This window comes from Wolffia australiana, chromosome 3, assembly GCF_029677425.1.
Source record: "Wolffia australiana isolate 7733 chromosome 3, ASM2967742v1".
NCBI classification, from domain to species: Eukaryota; Viridiplantae; Streptophyta; class Magnoliopsida; order Alismatales; family Araceae; genus Wolffia; species Wolffia australiana.
The window spans coordinates 7,460,603-7,481,674 of record NC_135837.1 but is presented as its reverse complement, the minus strand read 5'-3'; the positions used below and the strand labels follow the sequence as shown (position 1 = coordinate 7,481,674).

General features: G+C 41.8%; 1 protein-coding gene across 2 annotated transcripts; it reads left to right on the top strand.

Annotated features, from left to right (window-relative positions):
* The first annotated feature begins 1,163 nt into the window (after window positions 1–1,163).
* Window positions 1,164–20,417, top strand: LOC144700825 (haloacid dehalogenase-like hydrolase family protein). 2 transcript variants are annotated; one of them, XM_078572375.1, is made up of 13 exons: window positions 1,398–1,538; window positions 1,629–1,754; window positions 14,655–14,903; window positions 14,995–15,090; window positions 15,864–16,095; window positions 16,207–16,287; window positions 16,657–16,757; window positions 16,921–17,013; window positions 17,753–17,824; window positions 17,926–18,045; window positions 18,120–18,170; window positions 18,957–19,145; window positions 20,117–20,417. In XM_078572375.1, the coding sequence occupies exons 2-13, from the start codon at window positions 1,746–1,748 to the stop codon at window positions 20,282–20,284; spliced, it is 1,461 nt and encodes a 486-aa protein (XP_078428501.1). In that variant the 5' UTR covers window positions 1,398–1,538; window positions 1,629–1,745; the 3' UTR covers window positions 20,285–20,417. The 2 variants fall into 2 exon arrangements, with proteins under 2 accessions (XP_078428500.1, XP_078428501.1); XM_078572374.1 differs by lacking the exon at window positions 1,629–1,754 and having other exon boundaries at window positions 1,164–1,538.
* Window positions 20,418–21,072: the final 655 nt, after the last annotated feature.

The window sequence follows — 21,072 nt, the reverse complement described above, 5'->3', positions numbered from 1 at the left end:
AAGAACCCAAGGTAGAGTCCAGTATCTCCGATAATGAATAATTTGATTCATTATCAGAGATACGTAATCAGGCTGATGACGTTGACCGCCTGTGGACAATTTTGCTTCATTATCTGGCCTTTTCATCTGATTTCCAAGACACACATCATCGACCCGCCATCAGCAACGATAAACCCATCCTCATTCTTCCAGGCACAAACATGGATGAGATTGAGAGAGATCGAGAGAGAAAATTAACAAATTAAAACGACAGTTTGAGGGAGATCGAGAGAGAACATTAAAAAATTAAAACGTGAGATTGAGAGAGACCGAGAGAGAAAATTAACAAATTAAAACGACAGTTTGAGAGAGATCGAGAGAGAAATTTAACAAATTAAAACGAGAGATTGAGAGAGGTCGAGAGAGAATATTAACAAATTAAAACGTGAGATTGAGAGAGATCGAGAGAGAAAATTAACAAATTAAAACGACAGTTTGAGGGAGATCGAGAGAGAAAAGTATATAAATAGATAGATATATAGAACGAAAATCAGATAGGTAGATAGATAGCTAGATATATAGAAGGAAAGATCGACAGATAGATACATAGATAGGTCGAACTTTAGATAGAAAGAACTAAAGAAAAATCGGATAGAAATACCAATACATACGTACCTTGCGGGCACAATTCCGCGTCCCTGTCACGAGCTCGAAGGATCTTGAAGAAGACGTCGAACTCGCCGATTCGTGCTCCAGCAGGTTGGTTCCACCTCTCCAAGCCAAGAATGTGCTCGCCACTGGCAAGTCGCCAGACACCAATACGCAGACACGCAGTCCCGCCGATGCGATTTCTAAAAACCTAGGGCAGGCGCGATGATTTTTCATTTTTTCATTTTACTTTCGTCCCATGGGACAAATTTCGTCCCAGGGCCTTGGGACGGATCGAAACATCGTCCCAGGGTATGCAGGACGGGACGATGCGGACGACATATCGTCCCGTCCTTCGTCCTGGGGGACTCACCGGACGGTCACGTGGACGAAGCTCGTCCCGTCCTCGTCCGGGACGATCCGGATGTATAATCTAGAGTTTCTCTCGCTCTCTCTCTATCTCTCTCTCTCTCTCTCTCTCTCTCTCTCTCTCTCTCTCCTCTATATATATATAGAGAGATATATATCGCGCTTTTTCCAGTTATCCGTGCTCTTTGATTGTTGCTTCTCCTGCAGTGGCGATGGCGAGGGTGATGACGCGATCAATCACCCTCGCCTCCCGCTCCACGTCCCTCTTCCGGCATCGCCACTCCCCCTCGACAATCGCCTCTCCGGCGCAACTCTCTTCCTTGAATTGCTCTTCGGATTCGGAATTCATGCCCTTCCCGCGGAGAAGGAGATTCCGAGGTTTCAATCGAGCTCCGCTTCCCGCTGTTCGAGGTTTTGAGGCGTCGATGAGGCGGACATCAAAGTCCAGACGCGGAAAGCCCCCCTTGCCGCTGAAGAAAGGGCCTGATTTCGTGGTTGATGTCTGCATCGAAGAGGAGCTTCCTGATGAACCCGAAATTCTCGTAATTCTCTTTGCTTTTCTTTCCCTTTCAAGTTATATCAATCTTGGGCTGCCGTTTTTTTCACGAGCTTGTTATTGTTACCTTTGGTAGATTGGAGACGATAATTTTGTGTGTCTGATCTTTGTTGTAAGAGAAGAATGAGCTCGGTTCTTGTTCGGACTCTGAAGAAGAAGCTGCAGTAACGCCGACTGGGTTTTTTGATCTTCTATGCCAACGGTGATGAATTCAACGCACATGGTATCTTTGATCATAGTTGTCCCAACTAGTTTGGGGACTATAATTGAGCAGTTGGAAGGGAATTCCCTTCCATTTTTTTTTGCATAAATAATTTGAGAATTGGTTAGTTCTTTTTCTTACTGACCCTTTTCTGTCTGTATACCATGATTCGTTGCTGGAACAGTTTTGGTCCCAATTGCGGGGTTCAGGTTTCTCTGAATGAATTTATCTTACATACCCGAAATTTACGACGAAAATTTCGTAATATTTATTAGAATGATCAAATCTGGTGAAAATTTTAGGTGTTTGAAAGTTATCCTCACGTGAAGCACGTTAATATGCGTGGTTTACTTGTTCTGGGGTTCTTCTATCCAATGCGGGATTTAATTTTTCTGTAGACTTTTCATTTAAACATTACATTTCATCTAAAACTTACAGCAGCCTACCAAACAAATGCAAGCGACTTCTGTGAAACTAAAGACATGATGGGGGGGTATTATTCTAGATTTTTTTGTTAGATTTGGCTCTCAGAATGCATTTTTTGCTTGTCAACGTGTTATCCATTTTTTTATGAAAGTCTGACTATTAAGTCCCATAGTTTAGGTACATGTTTTTTCCCTCATTTATTCCCAAAGTCTGTGTGGCGAAATTGAAGCTGGAGGGCACAAAAGAGACTCACGCTGAAGAAGAATAAACTATCTTGCGGGTTACCCCCCCTTTTCTACCTCTTTAGATTTCAGATCTCATAATAATACGACCAAAAAATGTATGTTTTCTATAACTATACTTTCATGCATTCACTCAAACACTCCCCTCAAGCTGGGTAGTGAATATCCTTTCGACCCAGCTAGTTGGTTAACCTGTAATACGCTGGTCCATGTAATCCTTTGGTGAACATAGTTAGATCTCTGGGGCAAATATGTACCAATCGAATGGTCTACTGAGTTGAGAATCCATGCTATCATCGATGAATCATCTTCACGCCAAGCCTCATGCCATGGGTTAGTCACTTGTAAGGTGATTGATAGAACCCTGGGATTCTGACAAAACAATGTACTTTTCCAAAGAAATAGATCTTCTATTTTGGTTTCAAGAACGTATCAACTGATCACAACAGATGGCACAATGATAGAGAAGAGAGAAGATAGAAGGAGAAGGGAATGATGTTATCTTTAGGTTGAGGAAGCTGCTGTTGACAATGCAGGAAAGCTCATCTGCAATTTGGAAAAAGGGGAGGGGTCATGACGAGAGTGGGAGAGGTTTACGAGAGAGGGAGAGATGAGAGCTGACAACTGAATTCTTGGATGCCTATTCTGTTTCCTCGTCTAGGCCTTAACTAGTGGTGCCATGGGGGGAATGCGCTGGCTTCCTTACTGGCCCAGAGCATCTCATAGATCCGGCCTGATATTTTATCAGCTTAATTTTCAGACGCATTAAGAGTCCACTCCAAGATGTTTGGTCCCTTCAATTTAAATAGCTCTAGAACTTTTGGAATTTCTCCGTAGAGCTTGAAGTACTATTGACCTACACAAATTGGGGAGAGGTTAAAGTCGACCATTCTGTTGTGTCTTTCTTATAAGCCTTTAAAAATAACATTACAGACTCAAGCTCTGTACTAGCTTGCATTCTCAGAATTTCTGGTTTTAAATGTCCCGGTGGAACCTGGTTTTGTTGTCAAAATGGGTAGAAAGAATTGCAAGAGCAGAGGAGGATCTGGTTTTGAATGTCATGAAGGACATGTATGGTTCGGAGCTTTATTGGGAGAGGTACTTGGTTAGAGGTCGTGGGGAATCACCATTCTGGCATGGCATGCGACAAGTCTTCCCCCGCATCTGGGAGTTCTTTGACGCCAAACTTGGAAATGGTTCTACTTTCTGAATCTGGGCAGATAATTGGTCGAATAAAGGTATTCTAAAGGAGGAGTTCCCAAAGCTTTTCACCCTCGCGCGTAACCTGCAATCCACAGTTAGAGAATGCTGGGACAGAGCGGGGAATCCAATATTATCAGGACCCTTGTTGGAGGCAAGGTTTGAAGCGCTATTGGGTATGCGACAAACACTCATCGAGTTTAACCCTTTGAGCAAGTCACGAGATGGTGGGGAGTGGCAGGGTGTATCATTTTTGATAAGGGATGCCTATATGAAGATCAGAGGGGGATCTGTAGTGGATTCAACATTCATCACCACATATGCCTTGTTGTGGATGATGAAAGTCCCTCTCAAGGGCCAGATCTTCAGTTGGCTGCTGAGGAGGCTGTGTCTATTGACACAAGTCTTTTGGAAAATATTGGTCCAGATGACCTAAGCATAATGCTCTATGTGCGCAAGGAGAGATGAAGATTGTTCTCACCTCTTTTTCACATTTCAGTTTGCCCTGGGAGTATAGACATCTCCGCAGATAATAGGGTGGATGTCTCTTCCGACGAGGCCTTTTTGGAACTCTGTCAGGAATGACAGTGATATACTTCCGGAATCGGGAAGATCAGAAGACCCTGCCTCCAGGCAGATCGCAAGTGCAAACTCCAAGATTCACTCTTCCAATATCACGAATCCAGAATTCAAGAGGAATAGAAAAGTAGAAACATTTGCGGAAGAACAATGTAGAACAGAACAGAAAAGAAAATAGGGGAATTGGCGATGATTCTCCCTCCCTCTGGATCCGGGACTCTTCCGCTTTGCAGCCTGATCGTGTAACTAACTTTTCAAGATATCTCATTCCCCTCTTTGGCGCTTTATTTATAGCCTTGGTATGGGACTACTCTTACTGAGTTGACCTGCGGCTCTTTGACCTCTAATACGTACGTGGTAGAGTCGTATCAGACAGATACAGTAGCAAGCTAGAATGGGGAGGGCTTCTGATAAGCGCCCTTTGCGCACTTATATGTCAAGAAAGAGAAAGGCAAACAGCCTCTCACGCGTGGAGTAAGCCGCATGTAGAGAGAGGAAAAAGATAGTCTAATACCCGGCTTTGGTAAGCCCAATCAGACTTCTCTATCTGTCACGGAATTAATCCAAGATGTGAAGAAGCAAAAACGTTGAACAAATATATTCAGACTTCAGTGGTTACAATCTCAACAACGGAGATACCACAAGTCAACCATGCAAAAGCAAACAGCAAAAAGCATATTTTCCCACATGGGGTACCTCCTCCTTTTATAGCCCAAGGAGGAGATCAACTTTCTTTTTCTTCCATGTGGGACAAAACCTTCCCACATGGGACTGGCAGAATACCAGTCCATTCTCCACATCCAACAATCTCCCACTTGGAGAATGGATGCAAACAAGAAAATAAAATAAAAAGTTCTTAAAAAAAACATCATCAGCAGCTAGCCCTGCAGACCAATGGTGCTTGCACACAACGCCAGCTTGTCCACTGCAACCGTCTTGGTCAGCATATCAGCAGGATTTTCTGCTCCGGAAATCTTCTCGAGTTTCAGCTCCCCTTCCTCCAACAAGCTTCGAATGAAGTGGTACTTCCGCTGGATGTGCTTCGTCTTGGAGTGAAACACCGGGTTCTTCGCTAAATGAATAGCACTTTGGCTGTCTGTGAACAGTTTATAATCCACACCATTCCTCCCCAACTCAGCAAGTAAATTTTTCAGCCAAATCATCTCCTTGCTAGCCTCTGTGATAGCCATATATTCTGCCTCGGCAGTAGACAGAGCAACAACATCTTGTAGTTGTGAGACCCAACTCAACGCCGTTTCACCGAAGGTGTAAACATATCCAGTTGTGCTTCTACTGGTATCAATGTCACCTCTGAAGTCTGAATCTACAAAGCCCTGAAGATTCAGATCACCTCTCTTAAAACAAAGAGACATACCTGAGGTTCCCCTCAAATATCGGAGAATCCACTGCACAGCTTCCCAATGTTTTCTCCCTGGATTTTCCATGAACCGACTCACAACTCCCACTGCTTGGGCTATATCCGGTCGTGTTCCCACCATCGCATACATGAGACTCCCAACAGCAGATGCATATGGGACAGTTTCAATATTTTTCTGCTCCTCCACTGTCTTTGGAGATTGCTCACGTGTAAGTTTAAAGTGAGCCGCCAACAGAGTCTTCACAGGCTTTGCATTCTGCATATTGAACTTGCAAAGCACCTTCTCTATATACTGTTTTTGGGACAGTTTGAGAGTACCTGCTTGTCTGTCCCTCTCGATCCTCATCCCGAGAATCTGATTCGCCGCTCCCAAGTCTTTCATGGCGAATTCCTTTGCCAACAACTTCTTGAGCTTCATGATCTCTTTCATGCTAGCGCCTGCAATCAACATATCATCTACATAAAGCAGTAAGATAATATAACTCCCACTGAATTTCTTCAAGTAACAACAATGGTCCATATCAGACCGCACAAAACCGATCTTGATCATGTATGCATCGAAACGCTTATACCATTGCCTTGGCGCTTGCTTCAACCCATACAAGCTTTTCTTCAACTTGCAGACAAGGTTTTCTTTCCCAGCACAGATGAAACCCTCCGGCTGAACCATATAGATTTCTTCCTCCAGCTCACCGTGAAGAAAAGCCGTCTTCACATCAGGTTGTTCCAAGTGAAGATCTTCCGCAGCAACAATGCTAAGCACCAACCTCACCGTAGTGAGCTTCACAACAGGTGAGAAGATTTCCTTATAATCAACACCCTCACGCTGTTGAAATCCCTTCACAACAACTCTTGCCTTGTGTCTCTCGCTGCCATCGGCCTCTTCCTTCTTGCGATACACCCATTTGTTGTGAAGCGCCTTCTTTCCCTTCGGTAGAGTAGTTAGCTCCCAAGTCTGGTTCTTGTGCAAAGAATCCATCTCCTCTTGCATCGCCAACTCCCACTTTACCGAATCATCCATATGCATTGCCTCCGCATATGATTCCGGCTCTCCTCCATCTGTTAACAGGATATAACTCAAGGATGGAGAGTACCTCGCCGTAGGTCGTCGGAGTCGTGTAGACCTCCGTAACTCAACAATAGGAGTGCTTACTTCCACCTCTTCCGCCTCTTCTTCGACGTTCTCAGGGTTCTGCGCAACCCCATTTCGTAGATCTTCTTCAGAAATCTCTTCAAGCTCCACAAGCTCTTTGCAAACATCTTGCTGCTGCTCCATGGTGTCCTTGTCCTTGAAGACAACGGCTTCATTGAACAACACATTTTGGCTTCGTATGATTTTCCGGTTCTCATCGTCCCATAGTCGATAACCAAATTCATCTCCACCATATCCAATGAAGTAGCATTTCTTGGATTTTGCGTCCAACTTATCCCTGCTTTCAGGGTCAACAAGAACATAGCAAAGACAGCCAAAGATTTTCAAATAAGAGAGATCTACCTTCTTCCCGGTCCAACATTCCTCCGGAAGCCGATATTGAAGAGGCACAGAAGGTCCCCTATTAATCAAGTGAGCCGCCGTATTCACTGCATCAGCCCAAAATGTCTTCGGCAATCCAGCATGCAGTCTCATACTCCTAGCTCTCTCATTCAAGGTTCTGTTCATCCTCTCCGCAACACCATTCTGCTGTGGTGTATTGGGAATCGTCTTCTCCATCCGAATTCCCTGTTGTGAACAAAACTCCTTGAACTCATGGCTAACATATTCACCGCCATTGTCTGATCGCAGGCATTTCACTTTATAGCCGGACTCGAGCTCAACCTGACTCTTCCACTTCTTGAAGGTCAGAAATACGTCAGATTTATTCTTCAGAAAATAAACCCACACCTTTCGAGTCGAATCATCAATAAAAGTAACATAATACCTCGATCCACCAAGTGAAGGGACGGGTGCAGGACCCCACACATCACTATGAACCAGCTCTAACTTCTCCTTCTTCGGCCTCCTTGCCAACTTGGAGAAAGGGACTCTTGTTTGCTTCGCAAGAATGCAATCTTCACAGTGGCTCATCTCAAGTGATTTCAACCCCTGCAACATGCCTCTGTCCAGCATCATCTTCATTCCCTTTTCACTCATGTGACCTAGCCTTCTATGCCAAGTCATGGTATCATCCTCTGTCCCAACGAGAGCTATGCAATCCCTGCTCAAAGTCGTCTTGTATAGAGTACTACACTTCAAGCCTTTCATCATAATCATTGCCCCCTTGGTGATCTTCCAAGAGGCATCCTTGAAGTGTATCCCATATCCTGCATCATCAAGCTGTCCCACAGAGATCAGATTTCTCTTAAGGCCAGGAACATACCTCACACCGGATAGCTTGAACATCATATTTCCAGCAGTCTTGATATGCATATCTCCTGATCCATGACAGTGCATCGGACCATCATTCGCAAGATAAACCTTGCCCAAATCTCTGGCAATAAAGTCACTAATCCACTCTCGATGAGGAGTGTAGTGATACGACGCCCCGGAGTCCAAATACCAACATTCATCTGGAACATCCTCGCTCATTGCTAGAGCATCTTGTACCTCAGCAGCAGCAGCATTTACTGAATGATCTTCATTCTTCTGTCCATCATCACCCTTCCTGAGCCTGCAATCTTTCTTCAGATGCCCCGTCTTCCCGCAATGCCAACACTTATCCGCTCTTGGTCTTGACTTACTCCTTCCTTTTGACTTCTCCTTTCCACCTCCGTGGCCTCGTTCTCGAGATCTTCCCCTGCTCTCTGTGATGAGGGCAGAACTTGATGGACCAGCTGAATCTTTTCTCCGAATATCCTCATTGAGGATCATTCCTCGGATATCTTCAAGCTTCATCTTCTGGTTTCCGGAAGAACTGCTAACGGCCGTCACGGTAGCATTCCAGCTTTCAGGCAGTGAAGATAGCAGGATCAAAGCCATCACCTCATCATCAAACAGAATATCAACAGACGATAATTGGCTGATGATCACGTTGAACTCATTAACGTGATCCGCTACTCTCGCTCCATCAACCATCTTCAAATTAAATAGGCGGCGCATAAGGTGTACCTTGTTGGACGCGGACGGTTTCTCGTAGGTGTCGGACAGGTTCTGAATTTCCTGATTTGGAAAATTCTGGTTGAAAGCAAGAGTGGGAGCAATGGCTGTTGAACAAGGAAAGGTTCGAATTGAAAAGTTCGATGGTACCGATTTCGGGTACTGGAAGATGCAAGTAGAAGACTATTTGTATCAAAAAAATCTTTATTTGCCACTGGCTGAAAAGAAGCCAGAAACAATGTCTGAAGGTGATTGGGCCCTGCTGGACAGAAAAGCCATGGGTTTCATTCGGTTGACGTTGGCAAAGAATGTGGCATTTAATGTAAAGAATGTCAAGAGTACATCAGAAATCATGAAGACTCTGTCCGACACCTACGAGAAACCGTCACCACATATGCCTTGTTGTGGATGATGAAAGTCCCTCTCAAGGGCCAGATCTTCAGTTGGCTGCTGAGGAGGCTGTGTCTATTGACACAAGTCTTTTGGAAAATATTGGTCCAGATGACCTAAGCATATTCTGTTTGCAAGGATGAGATGAAGATTGTTTGATCCTGCTATCTTCACATTTCAGTTTGCTACCTGGGAGTATAGCAGTTCTTCCGGAAACCAGAAGATGAAGGTGGATGTCTCTTCCGACGAGGCCTCAATGAGAACTATGTCAGGAAAAGATTCAGTGATATAGTTCTGCCCTCATCACAGAAGATCAGAAGACCCTGCCTCCAGGCCACGGAGGTGGAAAGGAGAAGTCCAAAAGGAAGGATTCAGTCAAGACCAATATCGGATAAGTCCAGAATTCAAGAGGGCATCTGAAAGTAGAAACATTGCAGGCTCAGGAAGAACAATGATGGACAGAACAGAATGAAGATCATTCAGTAAATGCTGCTGCTGCTGAGGTACAAGATGCTCCTCTGATCGAGGACTCTTCCAGATGCAGCCTGATTTGGTAACTAACTTTTCAAGATATCTCATTCCTCATCGAGAGTGGATTAGTGACTTTATTGCCAGAGATTTGGGCAAGGTTTATCTTGCGAATGATGGTCCGATGCACTGTCATGGATCAGGAGATATGCATATCAAGACTGCTGGAAATATGATGTTCAAGCTATCCGGTGTGAGGTATGTTCCTGGGACCTGTGGGTTATGGGCTCTCTACACTCCTCATCGAGAGTGGATTAGTGGCTCTGATACCAGTTGTAGAGAGAGGAAAAAGATAGTCTAATACCCGGCTTTGGTAAGCCCAATCAGACTTCTCTATCTGTCACGGAATTAATCCAAGATGTGAAGAAGCAAAAACGTTGAACAAATATATTCAGACTTCAGTGGTTACAATCTCAACAACGGAGATACCACAAGTCAACCATGCAAAAGCAAACAGCAAAAAGCATATTTTCCCACATGGGGTACCTCCTCCTTTTATAGCCCAAGGAGGAGATCAACTTTCTTTTTCTTCCATGTGGGACAAAACCTTCCCACATGGGACTGGCAGAATACCAGTCCATTCTCCACATCCAACACCGCACGTGCAAGAATTTGAATAAAGGCGGGTCTCCGGATGGCGGGAAAGAGTTATAAATAGAGAAGAAGCTGGCAAGAGGGGGGCATCGATCATTCTGCATAAACTCACGGTTGCTTCAGGAGATTCTCCCGCGCCAGGACCGCCGATCCGGCCGTCCAAGTTCGTTGATCTCGAATCTTTCACTCCAAGAAAATATCCTCAATCTCTACTCTTCATCTTGTATTTCTCTCTCGAACTGGATTTTCTGTGACCGTTCTTGATATAACCTCGCATACTGCGAGTATTCCTGTTGAATCTGCGGTTACTATCGTATCACTCATTTCAGTCGTGGAATCCTCAAGTGGATTATATTCCGTGATTGTTGCATTGGTTAGGGTTCCTAACAGCTTCTTTCACTGCAACGAGGTGGGTTTAGAGGGAGCATGGCATCAGGAGATAGTGTCATTCATGGTGTGAAGATACTAATGTTATGCTGGTACAGAGGGGGGTGAAGAGAGAATCATTTTGGCCACTATTTGTATGAAATATTTAAATATTTCAATAGCATCAGGTTGATCAAAGATACCTGGTGGTCTTCTTTATCTTCTTAAAAAAATGATGTAGTCTAGAATCGTACTTCTTGAGGCCTAGTAGCAAGTGGTGACCCAAGCTGGAGATCCTTATAGAAGCTGACAACATCTGCAGAAAAGTGCGTAGTCATGATCAAGAGACACATAAAATCCTTCGTCAGATTCATCTTCTACCAGGATCTGCAGTATATCTCAACTAAACCTTTTCATTGCAGATCTTCTGTTTTGTCTTGTCAGAATCCTCTTGGGCCACATGATAACCTCTGATAGAAGTTGCAGGTCCCAGAATTTTCAGAATATCTCTGCTCACGCCTGTTAGGCATCTGATATTTCTTTTTATCTCATCAGTGTTTTTTTTCTCAATGTAAGTTGTCTTTTCATGGGTACTATCATTATAGAAGCCCTGAATCTTTACTGGCCTATATACGGCCTCTTGTTGCCTTTAAGGGCATTTTGTTGAGAAACCTGTTTCTTTCTTCTGAGTGTTCTCTTTGTTAGGGTGTTTGAGTGGTTGTGGACTCAGGCACAAACCCTTATGAACTCAAGGGTTGGAGAGACTAGTTCTGTGGATTTAGGACTTGGCTGCTTCGAGAGGTGCAAGGCTTGTGGATTCAAGTTGTGCTTATACATTATTCTTGTGCTATGGCTGCATCAATAAATAAGAGACTAAGAACTGATCCTAGACTTTTATTATGCCCATTACCACAGGTATCACCAGTATGCAAATAAATGAAACGGAAAGGCAAATTAGAGTTTGTAGTTATCTCCCTCCTTTTCGACATGTGGTGTTCTGCTGGATTCTATCAAATTGGGTGCTGTTGAGTAAATCCAGTCTTTGGGCTTGTTTGTCTGATCCGTTTGGAATACATGATTACTTCCAAAATCATTCTTCTGTGTGTGGTTAAAATTAAGAGTCCAAAATTTTAATTTTTCAAAGTTGGTTGCAGGTGGGAAATCAAAGAATTTTCTGGGTTATGGAGCATTTTTTCAATCAAGGCCCGAAGCTAGTGGAGATGGAGTATTAGAGGGGCTGTTAGGGTGACGCAGGAACATCAGGTTGTTTAGGTACGGCCTTTGACAGTGGAAGAAGTGAATGATGCTATTATGGGGTTCAATGTAGAGGGTGGTCTAGGTCCCCACGATTGCTAAGTGTACTTATTTAGTGAGTGCTGAGAGTCAGAAAAGGCAGAGGTTATAGCCACGTCGGAGGAGTTTTGGCATGAGAACTGTGGCTTGGAGCAATTAAACAGATCACATCTATTCCTTCTTCCAGAATGTCAAGGGGTAATTAGAGTTGGAGACTTCTGATCAAAATACTTTCTAACTCCATTTTATTGGCAAAAGTTTTGGCAAATAGACTACCGGAGGTGGTTGGAGATCTTCTTGGACTCTTTCTGTCTGCATTCATCCTCGAGATGCAACTGGTTGATAGCGTAGTAGTGGGAAGCAATATCCTGGCAACATGGCTGATGTAAGGTGATAGAGGCTTCATGTGGAAAGTTGATTTTGCAAAAGCATATGATTCTCTCAACTGGAATCTTTTGTGGGCCTTTATGATGAAGAGAAGATTCCATGCCGAGAGTGTGGCATGCGCTCAGAGATGTGTTACCTCCCACTCTTTTTCAGTGTTAGTGAATGGATGATTGGAGTATGCGTGGATCCACCCACATGGGGGGTCAGTTAGGGACATTCCTTGGCACCATTATTGTTCATCCTAGCAGAGGATGCCCTGGCTATGTGTACAAGCCACACATGTTCACATCACCTACTGATTGATAGGTTTTCTGACAGTGAGCTGCCCAACCTACATCCTGTTTATTCCAATATATAGATGACACCACCTTTTTCATGAAAGCCTCTGTGGAGGAGGCTAGGAACCTCTCCACTGTGTTGAACCTGTTCACAATTTTTTGTGGTTTGCAAATCAATCAAGCCGATTCAACATTTGTGCAGTATGGACTAACACAAGATGAAGAGGTACAATGTGCTGAGGCTTTGGGGACACCCATTGAGACATTACCCTTGCGAGTTTTACAACTACCATTTTTTTTGAAGAAATATTTACAACTTCCATAGACGAGGAAAGGTTTTCAAGCAAGGATTGGCAGCTGGTGATTGAGAAGGTGGAGAGGCAGCTAGAGGGATAGCATAGCTGAGTTTTAGCTAAGGGGCTGTCTGGTATTACTGCGATCGGTGCTTTAGTCAATTCCAATATTTTACACTTTGGTCTTTGTAAGAATGTAGAACAACAAGCAATGGAGAGAGAGATTTGATTCTTGCAGCAGCAAACCTCCACGATCCCAACAGGAGAAGCTTTAGGCTGTCGTAGGAACTCCAGAAGAGGCTCAAATGGAGTCGAGAAATAAATGAAGTGTTTATCTCTCTTGGGCGAGATGCCCTAGTTTTATACAGCTTTCAGAAGTCTCAAGTTAGATGTAAAAAAGAGATCAGGGATATGTAAGCAAGCACATTAACTGTCGGGTAAACTATGTAAAAGAAAGATGAAACTTGTCATCGTTAACAATCTCTAAGTTACCCAAGGGTATTGGAAAACGTCTGGAATTCTAGATGAGGTGCTTCTTTTTGAAAGGCTCTGGGTTATTGAATGGCAGGGGGACGGCTTTGGTCTCGTGGGAGGAGATTTGCAGACCAGTGGATCAAGGGGGGTGGTTGTGCTACACCTGCAAGCCATGAACATTGCATTTTTGGCAAAGTGGACCCACAGGATCATGGGGTCAGAGGATGACCTGGTCTCAAAGGTCCTGAAAGATTGTATTTGTACGGAGATGAAATGAGAGTGTTGTGCTGTTCGATTTAGATGGGCGTCTACTTTTTGGCAGGGTACAAGACAGATCTTTCATCAAATCCAGGTGTTCTTTGAAACCAGACTGGGAGATGGCTCATTATTCCACTTTTGGAGGGATGACTCATTACTCTGTTTATGGAGGGACGACTAGTTGGCTCGAGGTACGTTGCTGGAGGACTTCCAATGCTCTTTTTCTCTGGCACAGAAGCATTGTTTTGGAAGTGCTAGGATGATGCATGAAATCTGATGTTGGAAGGTGTGTTATCAGATCAGAGGGGGTGCGATTTGCTGGGCATGCAACAGTCTCTATTATACCTGCGACCTTTGAACGAGACACAAGATAGCTGGGTTTTGAGAGGCCCAGTTTTTTCAGTGCATGATGCCTAGAAGAAGATTTGAGAAGGACCGAAGGTGGAAGCGCCATGAATCCTCACCTGCAGACTCCTTTTGGAAACATAAGGTTCCCTTAAAGGTGTGGATTTTTGGATGGCTGCTCTTAAGGCGACACATTACAACAATAGTCCTCCGTAAGGGAATATACCTAACCTCAGCAGTTTGCCCTATGTGAACAAAGGGCGAGGGAGACTGCTCTCACCTATTCTTTGAACATTCATTCACTTGGGCAATATGGGATGTGCAGAAGCTCACTGGGGTGGATGTGGCTTACAGCAAGGCCTGCTGGGGCTCTCTTTGGGAAGGCACATGTATGGGGCTCATGGAGTCGGGAAGGTTCCTCGCTGTATTATTGGCGATATGGCTGCACCACAATGAGTTATATTTAAGGTACGGGCGGTCTTGCTGGAGAGCATCCTGCAGGATGTGGAGAGTTTTACCTCATACTTGTTGGGGGGGAAGTGAAGGGTGATAAGATGGACACTTTGGTCTTTCATGTATTGCGTGTTCAGAGATAATATCCGCTTTGGGTTGATCACCGACCTCGGGTGATCTTTGCTATTTTCTTCAAAAAAATGTTTTTTATAGTCGTGTTTGTTACACACTCAGACTGTACTTCATTGCTTGTCCAAAATTTCTCAAAGTTCCTATAAGATATTTGTGCCCATTAATTTTGTTTAGCTGAAACTTATCTATTTCTTTTTTCTCATTTATCCAGACTGTTGCAGAAATGTTAAGGCATGATGTTGCAGTGGCAATGAAGGTTGCAAGTGAACTGCTTGGTTCTGACTATAAAACACGGGATGCATCCATTAATGGCCTTCGAGGGTTCAAAAAAATTGAAGTGTCAGTACTTTTGTGCAATGATAGTTTCATCCAGAAACTGAACAAGGAATGGAGAGATGAGGACAAAGCGACTGATGTGCTATCTATGTCACAGCATATTCCTGAACTTGATCTTCCCATCGTAAGTCTGAGACTACTGCCACCGTTCTATTTATGCCTATGTGAATGGTTATTAATTGTATTTACTTTCTTCCTTTTTTGCAACTTTGTAGTTAATGTTAGGAGATTTGGTTATTTCTGTCGAAACTGCTACAAGACAAGCTGAAGAAAGGGGTCATACACTGCTCGATGAAATACGTATTCTTGTGGTTAGTCCAGTTACTTCTATGCATTTTCTAAAACAGAATGGTTCATGGCCTTTAATTTTTTTCCTGTGTCTTGGATTTTTATTCCACTTCCACACTCAAATTCTTAAGTTTTTCTTGATGGATATCAGAACTGTCACAACGGACATATCGTCAGTAGGTTTAGTCATGTTGCGTTCACAAACTGAGGTGGATGTTGATGAGAAAGTGATGCTTTGAGGATTACATCATCATTTTTTGTAGAGGTCTTTGTTGTGGTCGACGTCAACTATCCGTGGATCTCAAAAAATTCCTTTATTGTCATTTTTCGACATCAACAACTCATCATAGTCTTTGAATGCGATGGATAATCGACAAAGTGTATTTAAAAAATGTTGTTTTTGTAATCTATTGTTTCGATTAGGGATATTTCATTTCTATCTTCTCTCTCTTACTCTCAAAAACCCATCATCACTGTCATCAGATTTTTTGACCATAGTACGCAGGAAACATTAACCATCGACATCAACGTCATCAACATCCATCCCAAATAGTTGCAAACATCAACGTCATCAACATCCATCCCAAATAGTTGCAAACATCAACGTCATGGTAAATGTCAATGACAGTGCATGATGATGACGGCTAACAGGATATTGACAATTGCTGAACCCCAAGGAACTGTTAATGTAAAAGTGCTTATAATGCAATTTAAATGGATCCCGTACTGTGTTGATTGAAGCGACTCATTAACATTCCATTCATTTATTATAACAATTAATTTCCCAAATTTTCAGGTCCATGGACTGCTGCATCTTTTAGGCTTCGATCACGAAATGGGTGACTTGGCTGAGAGAGAAATGGAGCAGGCGGAAGAACTTGTTTTGAAGAATCTAGGGTGGAGAGGAAAGGGACTGATTAGGAGTACATGTGATGAGCCTGTTGATGAGATCCCTAAGGTTGATACCACCAATGCTAAACAAAGTGATGATCCTGTTGATGAAAGCCCTAAGGTTGATACCACCAATGGTAAACAATGTGATGAAATCGCTCTCTTTTTTACCAGCTGCATCGATTGTCAAATCTTGGCTCTCTTGTTTTGATTTCATGTAATAATGGTAACTTGGTTGTTCTCCACAGATGGAGTTGTTAAGAATATGAAGAAATCCAGTCGAGGACTCCCCAAGCCAAAGTTTCAGTACATCTTTTGTGATATGGATGGTGAGTTCGATCAACTTCATAATTATTGATCAGGTTTGCTGGAAAATGACGAGTTCATCATCATCATCATTGTCAACCCTAAATTTTGTCATCAGGTTTTTGATACCAGATAAATGACTCAACTTGCTTCGACCATGACAAGGCAATGACGATTTGATCATCAAGTGATTTGCTCCTATGACGCTGACACTGATGATTCGTCATGGTCATCATCATTTTCGGTCATCATGCCCTGAATAAATCCAAACCCTTGAGAATGATGATTCGTCATAGTCATCATTATTGTCCATCATCATGCCCCGAATAAATCCAAACCCTATTGTAGATTATAGTCATGCGCATAACTCATTTAGCTTGATTATCTGCAAGGCACCCTTCTCAATAGCAAGAGTCGGGTCTCCTCAAAAAATGTGGAAGCTCTGAAAGAAGCATCGTCGAAAGGGGTGAACATAATCATAGCTACGGGAAAGGTGATTACTTTGTTTCTTCTTATCACATGTTGTCCTTGTTCATTTCCTCTTTCGTGCATGATACCCAAAAGTTTATTATTATTATTATTATTTTAGACGGGATGAGTGATATCATTTAAAGAAAAGGTCTTTAACTCTAAGAGTTCATCTCATCTTCAAACAGACACGCCCGGCTGTTATTAATGTTTTGAAGAAGGCTGATTTAACTGGAAAACATGGGATCGGCTCTGAGTATGCTCCTGGCGTTTTCTTACAGGTTCTCCTTCCCTCTATTTCTTGCAGTTTCTCATCTTCTTAGTTATTCTATGTTTTTTGGTTTTTTTACTTATTGGATGGCCTGTCTTGATGTTCGATCAACTGTCATTCGTTATTGGGTGAATTCATTGGTTGTGAAGGTGTAGATCGATTTTGTATGGCGAATCTCAAACTTTGTTAAATTGTTCTTTTTTTTGACTTCTTTCTTAGACGAAATGGAATGTTGTGTCACTGGATTTGGGGTTTTTCCAGGACAATGATGAGTGAACGATGTTGATCAATTGTCATTGTACATCATCTCATCATTGTATATGATTGTCTCATCATACAAAGATGCCTGTGATGGTGGCAATACAAATAAGGCAGAAATTTCCCTGAGACAATGTTAAAGAGACCTTGATGTGGGTCTATTGAGGGAGGGTCTTGGAAGGGACGAGTGAGAAAATATAAAGCTTGTCATTTTTAGTATCACTCCTACCAAGTTTCATTTCAAGTGGACTTAATTGTTCTTTGATTATAATCTATTGATTGAGATATGTTCCCGAAATATAGTTTATCTTGCCCATTTTGCTAGTTTCTTTTAAAAGTATAGAATTTCTGTTGAGATGCAATTCGAACACTTCTAATTCCTCAACCAGTTTGATTTACTAAGACATCATTTGTATTATCTGTTCAAAAATCATCTCCATATCCAAACATTTTTCTTCTGCAAATCTTGCCTGATTGATTTGTATTTTCAGGGCCTTCTAATCTACGGGAGGCAAGGTCGAGAAATTAGTCGGAGAAACTTGGATCATAATGTTTGCCGAGAGGTAAATCCACCCTACCATATTTTATGGGTAAATGTTATTTGAGGATTTTGTAAAATGTCAACTAATGACGTTTAAATCCGAGTCCGTAATTTTTTGTGCAGGCTTTCTTGTATTCCCTAGAGCGTAAAATTCCACTTGTGGCCTTCAGCCAGGACCGGTGTTTCACCCCCTTTGATGACCCTCTTGTCGAAGCACTACATTCTGTGTACCATGAGCCCAGGGTATCATAATTTTAATTCCATTTTTTAAATATCTCAAAATTTTAATTGTATTTTATTTTTCTTAAATGATTCAGGCAGAAGTAGCGCCTTCGATTGACCATCTCCTATCCATGGCGGAGATACAGGTTAATGGAAACCCCTTGAATGTTCCTTAGCCTTGTGGTACATTTTCACCTGTAGTTATCTAGTTTTTCTCTAGATTTTATTGAGTAGTATTCTAGTAAAAAACCTTTGACTGAATTAGTTACCGTAGTTTGCTAATTTTCAAGTTACATGAGCCAGGTCGCAGAAAAAGTTGCTTCCAAAAAAGAATTTTATGGAGTCCATTTCTTTTTGCTGCATCTTTAAGCATGATTAAATGAAAACGACAAGGGATCTATTGTCTTATTTTTTCTGTAGGATTTGATTGAGTAAAACTTGTTTATTAGAAAACTGCATATGGAATTGTTTATCCTTGGTCTTAGTAAATTATGAGTCCCAATAGTTACTAAACTAAGAGTAACTATTTTTCGGACGCTCCTATGTTTTGATACGCCACAATATTCCATTAGTTGTTCCGTTTGTATGCAATATTTGAACATTAGTTATTGAAAAATTACTAGACATCTGTTGGATGGTTTTCCTCAACATTTATGGAGTACATTTTTTAGTAGGAAACCTAGTAATAAATTGTTTTATCTAGTCTGTGTATTTTAAGTCACATGATAAAATCCTAGACCCTCCAAGGATATTCTCGTCATTTTACTCCAGTAGGGTATTTTGGTTTTTGCCCTTCTTTTCTTAAGATTTTTATTTCTTAGAAGATTAAAGTAGTAATTTTATTTCTCAAGATTCTGTTTCAAGGACATAATCGTAGTCTTAGTAATTGAGTCACAGAAGCTAGTTTGCTAAAAAATATAATTATTCTCCAGAAGCTTCTATTCTTTGATACGCCCGATGGGGTGTCGAACATTTTGCGCCCGCACTGGGCCGAGGCGACGAAGGGGCGGGCAGGTGTAGTCCAGGCGCAGGCGGACATGCTTGAGATCGTCCCTCCACAGACTTCGAAAGGCACCGGCGTGAGGATGCTGCTGGACCATCTTAACGTACACCCTGAGGAGGTACATCTTACTCATTTGCTACCATGTTTTCATGGGGAATTAATATTTTTTATTTTCTCCTTTTTTTGCTAAAATTTTTGAAATTTTTTTTGGGTACCCGGAGAGATTCCATAATTTTTATGAGGTATTTAAAGTTATCTGTTGTCTTTTTTCTGTTAAAAAAATGAAATTATTTTTTATTAATTTTAAGCCATGAGGATGCAAATAGTAACTATTCTCGATTAAGCTTCAGGTAATGATAAATCATTGGTTAACTTTCCCTTTTTTTCTTGGTGATGGGGATCACGACTCATTTTGTAGCCGGTTTTAATGGGCCAACCTCCATTTTTGAAATTAGTTGTTGGCTTCTCTTCTTTGGTTCTTTTTTTTTTTGAAATAATTCTCTTCTTTGGTTCTTCTGATGTAAAAATCTTAAAAATTTTCTTTTTACTTCTCAAGGGATACAAAATTATCATCTTTTAACTTAGTTTGGGTGAAGTTTTTCCCTTAATCAATTTTTTGGGAAATTTGATCAACTTGTTTTTTTTCTGTTGAAATTCACGAAAACATTTTCTCCATGACTTTAAAGCCAAGAGGAGGCAGAAGATAACCATTTTCCACTATCTTCTGAGGGCTAATACATTAATTTTTTGTTTCAAACTTATATCTACTGATTTTTTATTTTTACTTCTCTTGATGACCCCAAAATAACATGGGATTTAAACAGGAAAACTAAAATTACTCATTTTCTGTGGAATGTTTCGTGAAACTAAGCCAAAAAAGACAGGCCGAAGAGATCAGTATTGCATGAAAAAATACAACAAAAAACATGTGAACCAAAATATAGGAAATTGATGCTATTATTTATTCTAGCCTAAAAATAGTTTTTCCTTCTTTATTCCAGCCTTCTTGATGTAATAATCTTCGGTTAAATCTTATGCTAGTCTGCGTAAATCCAGAAATTTTCTGATTACTTTAATTTTTCCTTGGAGATCATGGCCATCGGTGATGGGGAGAACGACGTTGAGATGCTGCAACTGGCGTCTTTCAGCGTGGCCCTGAAGAACGGGTCGGAGAAAGCCAAGTCAGTGGCCGATGTTGTGGGCCCGAGCAACGATGAAGACGGGGTGGCCGAGGCCATTTACAGGTATGTCCTTTGATCTTACTTACATTTGAAAATTAATATCTGTCTGGCATTATTTTTGGGTAATACAAGTTAGTCTTCAATATAGACCTTGGTTTAGGAGGAGTTAAGATCTTAATATTCTAATGCATTAATTATTTGTTTCTCTATGATTCTCTCTACCTGATATTCATCTCTGTATTAATCTCTCTCACACAGAGTCTCTATTCAATCTGTCGGTGACTCTCTCCGTGTGCCACTCGTTCTCTTCCTCTCTCTCTCTCTCTCTCTATGGTTCTCTCTCCCGTACATCTGTCACGTTATCTCACTCTCCCTTACATCTTTCACTCTTTACCTCAATCTCTAGCTCACATTTGTTGATTCCATGACTATGTCTCTATGTATTTATCATCCCTAATATCAATCTCACCTTCTGACATCTGCCATTCTCTATATCTCTCTCTAGCTCACGTATGCGAATGCCATGAATCTCTCAATTTGTATTTCTTCTCCCTGCACATTTACTACTCATTCTATTTTCTTCTTCTTTCTAATCTCTTTTATATCTATCTCTCTTTCTTCCTGTACATTTATCACTCGTTATCTTTTCCTGTTTCTAATCTCTCTTTCTCTCTAATTCTCTCTTATATATATATCTCTGTGTGACACTCTTGCATTCTTTCCCCTCATTTGTTGTTATCTCTCACTCTCCCTTGATACAGATGTGAACTCCATGTCTCTCTCTTATATACTTATCAATTATGCTTTCAAATCTCTTCCTCCCATCTGCCATTCTCTCTCTCTCTCATGTTCTATTATGTTACA

Coding starts and splice junctions, on each gene's coding strand:
- LOC144700825 (XM_078572374.1), top strand. CDS start 1,209: ATGGCGAGGGTGATGACGCGATCAATCACCCTCGCCTCCCGCTCCACG. Junction 17,825..17,925: donor ATCATAATGTTTGCCGAGAG/GTAAATCCACCC, acceptor TTTTTTGTGCAG/GCTTTCTTGTATTCCCTAGA. Junction 18,171..18,956: donor TATCCATGGCGGAGATACAG/GTTAATGGAAAC, acceptor ATTATTCTCCAG/AAGCTTCTATTCTTTGATAC.